A 13,569-nucleotide genomic window follows, 5' to 3' on the forward strand; every position below is an offset into this window, starting at 1 on the left:
GTTTACTTTCATTGGATACAGAAGCATCTATTTTTTCTGTGGTATGTCTGGTCGTTTATATTTAGGAGAGTTCTTGCCATAATTTTCTTTTAACAACTGGGTCCTCATCAAATTTGATCAATTTTGGAGTTGTTTCAAGAGTGAGTGTGTAGTTAGTATGATTTATGTGTTCCACAAAGAAGCAATCACTATCGTAAAGTTCAGGTATAGGAAGTTATTAGGTGGTAGAATGGATATACAGATGTGATTACTATTGATATTTTCTTAATTGTCACCTTTTCGGCATAAGATTTCTAGATAAGTGTAGTGGTGGTTGCTAGCTTCCTCTTTGCATCCTGATATGATATATTTTGTTCTCTTTTATAACTATAGAATCACATGTATACCACAGCAGATATTAAATTCATTATGCAGTTATTTCATCATACATATCATAGGACAGCATTAGTATAAACAGTGAACAACAAAAAGCAATTTGAATAAACAAACAAATGTGTAAAGTGCATGCATTAAATTGAAATTCCTGTAATTATACAGTTGCATGTTCATGAATTAAAATTATTGAGTTGAAAATAAATTAAAATAGATTAGTCAAAAATAAAATAAGCAATTACAAATTTATTTAATACAGCTGAGGATAACAATTTCCCACATCTTTAAAATAGTAAGGCAGTCATTACGATTCAGGTTTGATCAATGAAGTAGGGCTTCAGTACTTTCTTTGCATAAATATTCATGTTTATATATTGATCAATGTAATAACTTGGTATTTTCCCATTGGATCCTGTGGCTAGTGTTTTCAATTCTATGTTGTGTGGGGCCAGATAACCTGTATGTGGTCATACATTTATTAACGGATCTTCCTGTCAGTCCACAGTAAAACAAGTTGCACAAACATGGTGCTTTGTATATACTAGGTAGCATCACTGGCAAGAGTTTGTCTTTTGGAGAAGGAAGCAGGTTATGAATTTGGCTGATGAGTTTATAGGTAGAAATGAGTTTATATTTTCTCGTAATTTTTGCCACCCATTCAGAGATGATGTTAATATATGGTATAGAAGTCCTGTGGTATTCTTCTTGTCTGGGTTGCTGTATAGGAGAGTCATTAATGATTTCTTGAATTATACTTGGATTATATAAGGCTGTTTGTTATTTAGTTTCCAGTTCTTGTTTTAGAGATTCTTTGGAAGAACAAATCTTATTTAATATATGGTATAGAAGTCCTGTGGTATTCTTCTTGTCTGGGTTGCTGTATAGGAGAGTCATTAATGATTTCTTGAATTATACTTGGATTATATAAGGCTGTTTGTTATTTAGTTTCCAGTTCTTGTTTTAGAGATTCTTTGGAAGAACAAATCTTGTGTGCTCTTAATACTAGAGATTTTGTGATGCTATATTTTTGAGATGGATGGTGAGGTGATGTATTGCAGATAAAAACGACATGTGAAAATTGGTTTTCATTACACAGAAGTGGAAATGGATCTATCTTGCTTTTGTTTGATGTGTACATCTAGAAAGGAAATATCTTTTGGTGATTATTTTTCTAGTGTGAACTTAATATGAGGATGTGGATGGTGCTGATTTTTTGCAAAATGAGTGTTCTGGTTCTGTTCGACTCCAACTGCAAAGACATCATCAATGTACCGCAGCCAAATTGCTGATTTTGGGTCCAGATGATTTTAACGATTCTTTTTCTACTGGGAACTTAATACGAGGATGTTGGGTGTTGATTTTTTTACAGAAATGAGTGAAGTTCTGGTTCTGTGCAAGAGAGATTTTTTTTTCTTCTAGGTATCCAATAAAAATTGGGTAGGTTAGATTATAGAGAAGAGCTTATTGGAATTCTTTACTCTTGTTTATATATATTTTATCTTTCCATTTCCACATGAAGTAACCATATGTAATTGTAAATTGAATAAGTCGACTATGTTCGATGGAAATTTTTGGACTAAATATTCTGTTGTCTCTTTTGGAAGAGATAAGTGTGACTTGTTCTTTTTATATGTTTGCGAGTTAATACCATTGAAGCAGTGTAATGAATAATAATCAATGCATGACACTTGCTATACAATAATCTTTATCAAGTTCCAGTATAGCCCTCACATTTGTTTAAAAAAATGCTCTTTGGTATTTGTTTATAGATTTTATAAATTTCATTATGTATTTACAGGTTTTATTTCCTTTACTTGGACAACTTGACATTCCAACAGGAGTTTTATTTTCAAAACAGCATGATAAAAAGCCAACAATCTGGTGAGTATGGTGATTCAGTAATGTAATGATACATTGTATAAAAGGGTTTGTACATTATGTACATTACAATGTATATTTTATTTTATAAATCTTTGCTACATACTATGGTCTACCAGAGCAAAGGCCATTGCCGCAATAGGCCAGAAAAGCTGAAGCCAAAATACATCAAGATCTATCCCATGCCAGTATGAGGTATTCTAGAAGTCATTTGTTGGTGTTGACACCAAGCCACCAGTGTGCCCTTCAAAGCTCAGCTACATGATCTTTATGTGTGCCAAAGTAATGCCTATAGAAGTCAAGTCTTTGAAACTCTTATTGCGCCATACACCACAAAGGGAGATGGTAGCACTAGTGAAATGAGTAGCTACCCCAAACTTCCCTTCACTCTGTCGAGCAAGATCTATATTCTGCTCATAATATGAGACCTTGTTCCTATGACTGACCTTGTTCCTATGTACTGAGCACCCACAGCAAGTGGGTGCTCAGTACCCACTATTTGTGTATCAATAACCCCAAATCTTCTGTTTTTCTTTACAGTTAAATCGAGCTTTCTAATACCAGCTACAGTCCTATAGTGCAGTTCAACCACAGTCTCCCAACCAATGTTTTTTAACCAGTTATCTAATATGGAGACCATGGCATCATGTTGCTTCACCTGAATACCATGAGTTTGAAAACAACATTGGGCAATATAAGAAAAGTTTCACTGTAGCACAACCTGTCCTACAATTACTGTTACCTCTGCTGCTGCTGCAGGTTGTACAGGCCCTCGTGGGCAAGGCATTGATCCTAGCCCTGCTTAAGTCAATTAATTAATAACCAGGGAGGAGTCTAGTACCTTCCCCATACCCATTGATGCTGGGGAGGCACTAGATTAGATCCGTAAAGTGATGCACCATCGAATGAGCTATATAGCTGTGTAGCCCATGTCTTATGCTCTGCCGATACAGTTTATATCAGTTGACTTTGATACTTTGTCCACCTTGTAGTATGTCAAAAGTCTTCCTGGATAACAGGATAATGAAATGCATCTCTGCAAATCTGAGAAGTGGATATTTCTAATTTCTTAATTCTATTATAACGGAGGCTTGGGATAAGCCACTGGAGGGAAGGGATACCAAGTCTGCCGTCCTTCACCTTGTTATGAAGGTAGGCAACAGGAGTATCTAAAGGAAGCCTAAGCCATTAATGAATGGCAGAGCGAATAGCCCTATCCATACGGGACAGTACTGAGACATAGTAATGTCCCGTACTATGTCTCAGTACCTAGGGAACAAATTATTTGCTCCCTAGGTACTATCATAAGTTGATACCTGGGCATACCTATGTCTCAGTACTGTCCCGTATGGATAGGGCCATTCGCTCTGCCATTCATTAATGAATAGCAGAAGAGCGAATAGCCCTATCCATATGGGACAGTACTGAGACATAGGTATGCCCAGGTATCAACTTATGATAGTACCTAGGGAGCAAATAATTTGAGAAGAGGAAAAGCCTTTGCTGGGGTTTGAGAGGAGCTTTTCTTAAAGATGACAAGGCATTTTCTAAAGAGAAGGAAATAGAAGACTGTCCTTTTGGTATAAAGAAGATACCAAGGTATCTCCATTCCTCCAGGACAGTAAGGCAATGCAATGGCGTATCGTGCAGGAAAAACTTAAGTTTTTCAACTTTTAGCTTCTTGTCACACCCTGAAGGGACAAGTGCTAATGAGCAGGAGTTCTCCATATTTATGGTAAGACCTCTAACATGAAAGAAGTCTACAGCTTGGTCAAGGAGTTCCTGCAGGCCTACCTTAGTGGAGGCCATGAGAATAAAGTCGTCTGCAAAGGTCATAGCATTAAAAGAAGAAGCATCAAGAGAGTAACCAATATGGTTAGGTAGAGAATGAAGAAACTCATCAATGAGGCAGTTGAAGAAAATAGGAAATAGAGGATTGCCTTCGCAAACACCCTGAACTGCAGAAATAGAAGTCACCCTGGCCCCTATATTAATAGTTAGAGAATTATTAGAGAATAACTCTAAAACACATGAAAGAAAAGAATCTGGACAGCCTGCAATAGATGGTGCTCTTAAAATAGCAGGAAGAGAAACACTATCAAAGGCTTTCTGAAGATCCAGGGAAGCCATAAACAAAGGCTTAAGACATCGACAGGAATCGAAAAGGAAGGCAGAAAGAATATAAATGTTCTCAGCACAGCCATCTGAAGGGACAAAGGCTCTCTGCCAAACATCACGTTGGATATACTTTTGCAGTCTCTTGACTAACACTTTATGATAAAGTCGAAGAAGAACAGGAGAAACTGTAATAGGTCTGTAATCCGCAGCTCTACTAGCAGTGTCCTTCTTTGGGATAAATATAGTTCTTGAGTTCCATAAATAAGGTGGAATAACTTTAGTTGGATAGGTAAATGTTTAGATGATCTTTAAGGATCTGAATGGGCACTTTCCTTAAATGTGACACTGGAAGGCCATCAGGGCCAGAAGCTGAATTACTGGGGATTGGGGGGTTAAAGCTGATACAATTTCTTCATTGGATACAGAAGAATAAATGGCTGATTCAGGGATAGACCCAAGCACACAAGGCTGGTCTTGATCAGGTAAATGCTGTGGTAAAGTGGAGAAGACAGTACTCCAAATTTCCACAAAATCTTTGTACTGTTCTTCGGAGGGAGGTGGAGATACACATTCCGTATAGTCTTTTCATACATCCTGCCATTCTTCTATAAAAGGCTTTAATTTCAACATAAACCCTCTTCCTCAATCGCATGCATGGAGGCAGACTTTGAGCCTGGGGATGTCTTGGCTGTCAAGGCCGATGCTGCTGCTTGGAAAATACATTTTGGAGATAATCCTGAAGTTTGCTGGTGATCCTCATGCCCATTAAGATGAGCACAAATAATGTCTTTAAGAGTTGTATGATTATATTCTGCTAAAGGTTTATGGTCTAAAGCTGATGCTAACTCGGAAATCATAGCTTCTGTCGATAAACCTGGTTGTTGAAAATCAACTTGATTCTGAGTAGGAATGGAAGGCAGGTTGGGAGATATTACCCATCTCATCATTCCTAGAAAGTTCTGTAAACTCATTAAAAAGCTGTTTGTAACCTGCTAATCTTTGATGACTTAATAGCATTAAAAGTACGACGAGGCTGCACATCATCCAAAACCTCAATTAAGTTCCTAACACCTGCTGCCACCAAACGAACTTCATGGGCAGCAAGAATATGCTCCTCCTCTGAACTCCAGAATGCTTTAATGCACTCAGTACAGATAACAGCGTTCACTTCAACAGGATGTTTAGAAGAACAATGCACTCCAAGTCCAGTATCAGAAGTAAAGACATGATTACATTTAGGGCAGATAAAATAATGATTGTCTGAAGCCGACCTGCTGGAGTTTTATTTTCAAAACAGCATGATAAAAAGCCAACAATCTGGTGAGTATGATGATTCAGTAATGTAATGATACATTATATTAAAGGGTGTGTACATTATGTACATTACGATATATAAAATTCACTTCAATTAATCTTTTTCCACCTAAGAATCGGGAGTCTGCTTATATTCATTTACAGATTTCAATATCAGCATCATCATTATCATCAAATTCTGGACATGTACTTCTAGATAGATGTACAGGATATTATGTGATAAGTACTACACGAAAAGATTACATTACTATTTATTTCCTGTTGATGATTTCCATCCAAATTAATCTGTTGTCTGTTAGGAATCCAGTATTTTGTTTTTTGGTCATATAAAATGCTTCTTATTGTATCAATCCACGTTGTCTAAGTTTTCTTCTGGGTCTTATTTTTGCCATCTTAAAAGCAAATATCTGTGTTACTAAGCTTTCCTCTTCCATTCTGTTTAAGTGACCAGACCACCTGAGATTAGCTTGCTAATTGGTCTCCAGTCTTTGATCGAGTGTTTTATTTCTAACCCAATTCTCAGTATAAAAAGTATTGGAAAAAAATTTTGAGTAAGGAGAGAGCTAATAATAATAACGGTAACTACCTTCTGGGTTTCTGTTCTCGACTAGTCATTTCTAACACCATGTTCCCATATAAAGATATGCACAAATTCACATGGAGAGAAGACACAAGAAATAAGAAAATTTTCACTTGCTGTGTTATTGTTGATAACAAGATCTTTATGTCAGTTTTGAGGATACAAGAGGATTTGAAATTAGAAGTGACTGTTTAGTCATTAGTAGGATAAAAATGAATATCATATTGAACAAAACAATGTACAAGAAAGTTTTAAAAAAGTATTAAAGTTGAGCTGCTTTTACAGGTGAAATGTTGACTCATTTATACAAACATTATTCAAAAAAAAAGGAGAGCCAAACCTTGTCATCAGCAACCTTTGAAGAAGACATTGATTGATTCAGCTAAGGAGTATAAAAGTTTTCTTGGTATAAAAGTTTCTAGCAAGTTTGTCTTCTGATGCTTTAAGAGAACAAAGAGAAAAATGTACCAGGGCTAATCTTGGTATAAAAGTAGCTAAACAAATATCATGGGAAGACTTCATTAAGAATATAGAAGATAAATATCAGGAAGGTGGCAGAATGTCTGGAGGAAAGAGTTCAATAAAAGAAATCAGAGGTGATAATGGTGATATTAAACCTGAATCTAAAAATATTCTGGATATCTGTGATAATTACTTTGGAAGACTTAAATGAAACCATCAGTAACTGAACAGTTGTAGAAAATACAAGAGGAATGTAAATGTCACATATCAATACTTGAGGTAGAAAAGACTAGTAGATGATATTATTATTACCAGAGACTCATCAAGGGAGGCTCACATCGCACATGCCAGCTGTCAAACCAGTTTTTTAATTAATTCATTCATTCACACTACCTTCACTCACCACCTCCAGAAGCAATCAATTCCAATTAAACACTGCTCTAAGAGTGAAAACAGCATTGCACTTTTGTGAAAAAATCTAGCTCTCACCCTTTTCTTGACTGCATTCATTCTCAACTTCAATGGATCCTCTCATCATCTCCCTATCCTACATGAAATTAAAACTTGATTTTCATCTAAGTTTGTATCATATCATTGCTCTTTTTCCTGCTTAGTACTGCATGCAGTCCACAAATTCTAAATGTATCCTCATAATCTACACTCAACAGTCTCAATATCATCTTTACCACTCTTTGCACACTATCTTTGCACGGTATCTTTCATCACCTCATAAACCAGGACAGAGACCTGATCTGTACAGCATAGTCCTGGTGAGTGTGTATCAAAGCCTTGTAATGAGGCAAACTAATTTCCTTATCTTTATATATATCAGTATTCATTTTGACATTACAATTATTCTTTGAGCTGTATTTGCTATATGGCTCTTGAATCAACTTATTATCTATTAAACTCCAGGATCCCTAGTCTGATTAGTTTCTTGGAATTTTAATGGTGGAAATATGCTCAGTGTGTCATAATCCTACTAATATACTACACCATTGAATATCTTGTCACCAAAGATCATAACTTTGCATTTCTAAGTGTGAAACTGATAGACATTTTCACATGCCCACAATTCCAGTCTATTAAAATCATTCTGCATGTCATTTGCATTCCTGATTACATTGCCTGTTTGATGATGATGATGTCTTTGCATCATCATCATCATCAGACATTGCAATGGATATGACACCTGTCAAATCCATTGCAATATCATTAATATACAGATTGAATAAAAATGGACAAGGGAATGATCCCTATGGTACACCACTAGTCTGCTTAAGTCATGCAGACACACACACACCACTTTTTGATACTGGTCATTCAGCCATCCTCATATCTAAGATAAGAGTTTATAATCCAATCTCATATCCTCCAGCTTATGCAATAGCCTTCCATGCTGTATACTGTAAGAATCCTTAGCAGAGTCATTTTCAACCAATTTTGTATGCAGGCTCTTATCAACTTTTTTAAAATCTTCATCCCACTCCACAGATACTGATAGGTAGGTAAATAGACACACCAATCTTTGTGCCACCTTTGTGCAGTGGGAGACTATCACACATTTTTGCCACTTCTGTGGAATATTCCTTGTTCTGAGACACAAATTGTAGTGATCAAAAGCATAGCCAGTTCAGCTAAACACTCTTTTAACATCTGTGCTGATATCCATCAGTTCCTATTGTTGAATTCTTGTTCTGTTTATATAACAGCTCTAGTATTTTCACTTCATACACTTGACTTTCTACATTCAGTGAAGGGATAGTATAGCCCTCAGTGTTGCATACATCATTGATAGCTCTAAATAGAATGGGTACTCATTAATTGAACAATCTCTTCTGACCAATTTTTCACATTCATTCTTGCTTTTACTTGTAGCTTAACAATAAAATTATTTTGGACTTGTCTTTAGCTTGCAGTTTTTTGCATACCCAGACTTAGCTCTTTATACTGTAGCTGTACCTCTTCTGTCCTGCTCCTTATAATTTTCAAAATTGACATCATCCTTTTGTACATAGTATTCCTGCCACATAATCTTTTTCATCTCATCTCTTGTTTAATAAGATTGCACATCCATTTCATTCCTATCCTATTTATTCTTTGAACTCTATAAACACATTCTGATATTGCATCATCTTTGCCATCTAGCAACTGATGCCAAGGGACAGATCCCAGCACACGCCTCAGTTGGTCATAATTTTTTGCTTTGTTGTTTAGCATGCAATCTTTTACACAAGTCACCTGATTTACACAAAGCATTAAACAAACAAACTTATGAAATAGCCTCAACCAGAAATGTCAAATATGGAGCCATAAAAGTTTTTCTATTGGCTACATTGCACTGTTCAGAATGTTGAATTCCAGATAATTGGAGTAAATCTCTAATAGTTCCAATTGCTAAAAAGGAAATGAAACTGAATGTGAGAATTAGAGAGATTTCTATGCTGTTTTTTTTTTTTTTTTACCTAGAAACTTTGGGTTTTCCATCTCTCAAACACCCAGACTGGCCTTGTGAACACACAGATCTACAAGCATAAATACAGTACAGGGGGTCCTCGAGTTATGTCGGAGATCCATTCCTATGGACTGATGTAAGGCGATTTTCGATGCAAGTCAGAATTACCATAGCCTAAATTACTTACCTAACCTAAAACACCCTAAAGTCATACGTATATTTCAAGAAACAGAACTAGGCCATAGGAAAATGAAAGGGAGAACATAATTACTGTATAGTACAGAAAAATTACAAAAATGAAACTGTAATAAAAAAACAAACATAAAAATGAGAACAATCCCCAAAATGACAAATGAAACTGTACATTCTGTACAGGCGAACTTTATCCTTGATAATAGTCCCGACTGTGGTACGACTTAAGTTCAGTGTGCGTTTCTCCCTTTTTTTTTGCCCTTTTAATAATGTCTAATTTCACTTCTGATGTAATGGCTTTCCTTTTCTTCGACACACTGCCATCAGAAGAGTCTGCCTTACGTTTGGGAGCCATATTGAAGGGTAAAAAGTTGCAAAAAAACACAAACACAAAAGTGAGAGAGCAAATGTAAACAAAGCACGCAGTACCTAAAGAGTGTATGCTGGGACCCAAGCGACGCCACCTCTCTCAAACAAACGGTGCATAACGACGTATTCTTCCGCCACGCTCGCAAACAAGTTCGCCCGCGACGTTTGAATTTTATGTCGCACTGCTTTAAGTCGAAATTTATTTTTAAAACTATTTATGGGATTACTGTCGTAAAATCGAAACGACGCATTTTAAGGATGATGTAGGTCGAGGACCCCCTGTACTTGCCCTCAGGGGATGCAGCAGAGGAGTTGCAAATCAGCTGCATTAATTTGCCTAGAAACCCCCTAATTATAGGGGGATTGCTGTCATCATTATGTTCTTCAGACTTCTGCACATATGACCAAGATAAATACTTTCAATCATATGGAAACAGTAAACTGGATGTTTACTGTGGCCTTTTTTCCAGAAAGATATCAATAGAATCTTGATCAACCTAGATGTTAAAAAGGCTTCTATACTTCTTAATACACTCCTCCAAACATACTTAAAAGATATACTCCACAACTGACACTGTCCTATATCATCTCTGTGCTTTAACTGGCATTTACTCTACAGCATGAAAGCAAGCCTTTATTCAGCTTGTTTGAAGAAAAGAAGATAAAAGGGCTATCAAAGTATTGTCCTGTTAAACTTGTTCATTCTTCCTAAAATAATGGAGATCATTTATTGCTCTTTGGATGGAGAATTGAAATTAATTTGTGACTACCAGTATGGATTCTTCCACTCAAGGTCCATAGCAGATCCCCTTGCCTCTATCTCCCATGTCTAAATTGGGTTATTCTGAATCAAGGCTATGAGGCTGGTGTATTATTGTGTATATTCTTCTGTTCAATTTTTTCTGTTTTCTGGGAAGCAACCTGCCTTCAGAATTGTGTACCATGTAAAGGTTTGGAGAAACCTGTGCTTTTGTGCACTTTGGAATTTGACAGGGTATAGTGAAGTATAGCTGACACCAAATTTGCATCTTATAGTTGCCTTCCATTCTTTGTAATTGGATATGCAGTTTTTCTCTCTCTCTCTCGTCATTTATCGTGTTTATGGCAACAGCATTTTTCTATTCAGATTATTCAACTGATGCAGTATACCTGAAGGCTCTGTTATATCATTTGTCTTCTTAATGCTCTTCTCTTGCTGAAATCAGCTATTCATAGTTTTGCTGATGGTGGCATGCTTTATTCTTCTTCCTCTTTTGAGAAACTTTGTGGTACTCAAGCATCACATGCTTTAAAATTTTGTACACAATCCAGTGCCCTAAATGCTGATCTCCATACTATTCTTCATTGGTATTGATGACAACCTTATCACCTTCAATGGTAACAGACTACTGCCCTTCTCTCTCTCACACACACACACACACACACACACACACACACACACACACACACACACACACACACACACACACACACACAGATATGATCTTTTTTATTGTACAATGAAACCTGTGGAAAATTCACAACTAAACAAACAAACACACGTAATACCACAGTAATAAGTTTTAATAAGTAAATATTTCATCCTAAGTATCAAAGGACATTATTCCTAAAGTATGGGAAATTGTCATACAAAATTGTGTAAAATAATTTTTTTACATATGTTATCTTATTTTAATGTAATCTATTTTTTTTTTCCCCAGATATATTTAATTTTATTCTATAACACGCTACTTCACTCATATTGGGATTCCATTGTAATCATGTGCCCTAACTGTACGTTATTCCTAGTATTATTTGAATTAACTGTACTGATGATGTCCTTTGATACTTAGGATGAAATATTTACTTATTAAAACTTATTACTGTGGTTATTGCATGTGTTTGTTTAGTCATGATCTTTTTTGATCTAATCAGATCCGTTCTTCTGGGTTGACATTTACCTCTAGCCTTTCCTAACTCCTAACATAAAATGCATCACATGAATAGCCTCTTCAACCTCTAAAAAAACTTTGAGTAGTGTTTCTGCTGAAAACAGTATATCTCACTTGTCTGGCTATTATTTACACTCTGTGCAAATCTCAGATCTGTCCAACTTGGAATACTATCTCTCAAATTTGTAGTGCTCTAGCATTTATTTTTATAGTATGCATTTCAACACCAACAGTTATTTCTGCTGATCATGACATCTGTGCTGTAAAAATAAAATACTTGTCAGACCACATCTACTGCACAACATTGGTCACACACTCCTTTCACTTGGTTGCACACACTTCTTGATACTGCATATTGTTGTGCATCTTAGGGAGCTCATGTACACTACCTTCTTCTGTCTACCAGCAGCATCTGTTTGGTGTGCATAAAATGAAATATTAAGCAGAGACAGTTTGAAATCAGAATTGTATGCAAGATCTACTATAGTGTTTCCAGAACACTTTTGCATCCAATCAGATCCTGTTAGAATGCATGACCTGTACATCTCATTTACATGATATAGAACTTGCATTAGAGGATATAAGAGTAAAATGCAAAAAGATTATGTGACCTTTGAAGTTTTTTTGACTCTTTGCAGGCTTATAAGATCAGTGGTCTATCAACCAGAATAGTTGCACTCCCTTTCCCTCTGTCCAGCAGTCACGTGTTCATGTAGAGGTCCTATAAAAGTGTTTGTGGGACTGGAGACAAGACATTTGTCCATCTTGCTAGTTCCTTGTATAGACTACCAGTGAAACACTGCCCGAGTAGTAGTGATCATAGCAGTGTTCAAATCTACATAAGTCATATTCATCTTAAACATTTCTTTTTTTTGTTGAGTGCTGATAACCTGCTTATGCAAGAAATAATGCAATACTGATATAATGTAATATATGAATAACAGAATGTTTTTTCATTTGCCTGCTCTCAATTTTATAATGAACACAGTCACTGTTTCACCATTTTTAGACTTGCCTGAGCTTTACACACTTCACAAGATTTAGATGACCCTGATTATGTCTGATTACCTCCATTAAGTTTTCATATATCTAAAAATGGCTAACTTATAAAAAAGTTAAAAAAAGTTTTGCTGCATTTTATCTTCTACCATTATTTTATTTATTTATTTAATTTAATTTTATTTTATTTTTATATGTCTCCCACCCATGAAAAGTTTTCCTTCATATCTATAGTACAGTGTGTTGTTAATCACACCAATGCACGCACGCACACACACACACACACATTTTTTAACATTATCTGGAAATTTTACCCTAAAAACCAAATATGGAAAATTTTCAAGCTGCTTCAGGCTTCAAATAATACCTCCTTTTTATTTTCCTCATGGATTTCTGCAATTCTTTCACTTCTGTGTGTTCTGTACATTACACAATATCAACATTTTCTTAACAGCTCTCGTGTGTCATACTCATATTTCCTATTAATAACTTCTTATTAATGATATTAACAATAGATAATATTTGACCAGACATACTAAAATATGGATGTATATAAGTTTTACAGTGGCTACACTATAATTCAGAAGGCCTGGTCAGTAGATTCAATTCCAGATGATTGGAGTAGAGCTCTCATTGTACCCATCTGTAAAAAAGGGGAATAAAGCTGAATGTGAGAATTGCAGAGGAATTTCTTTAAGAAAGTCATATTCTTCAAAAGTGGCTAAGAAAAATTGTGGAGAAGTTGGAGAACAAGTTGGGTTCAGGCCAAACAGAGGTTGTCAGGATCAGATTTTCACTTTAAGACGAATAGTTGAGAAATCATAGGAATATGACAAGGATCTGCTTTATAAGTTTTGTAGATCTGGAAAAGGCATATGACAAGATGCCAAGAAGAAAGC

General features: G+C 35.8%; 1 protein-coding gene across 1 annotated transcript in view; it reads left to right on the forward strand.

Moving 5' to 3' along the window:
- Window positions 1-13,569, forward strand: part of rg (A kinase anchor protein rugose) — a 1,380,990-nt gene that overhangs the window by 261,303 nt on the left and 1,106,118 nt on the right. Inside the window, exon 13 of the mRNA XM_090393458.1 lies at window positions 2,171-2,253. Within this exon, the coding sequence (XP_090249584.1) occupies window positions 2,171-2,253 (83 nt within the window). The remainder of the gene's footprint in view (window positions 1-2,170; window positions 2,254-13,569) is intronic.

The sequence above is a fragment of the Typopeltis vanoorti genome, chromosome 5, assembly GCF_054136105.1.
Source record: "Typopeltis vanoorti isolate ZY-2024b chromosome 5, IOZ_Tvanoo_1.0, whole genome shotgun sequence".
Taxonomy (NCBI): Eukaryota; Metazoa; Arthropoda; class Arachnida; order Uropygi; family Thelyphonidae; genus Typopeltis; species Typopeltis vanoorti.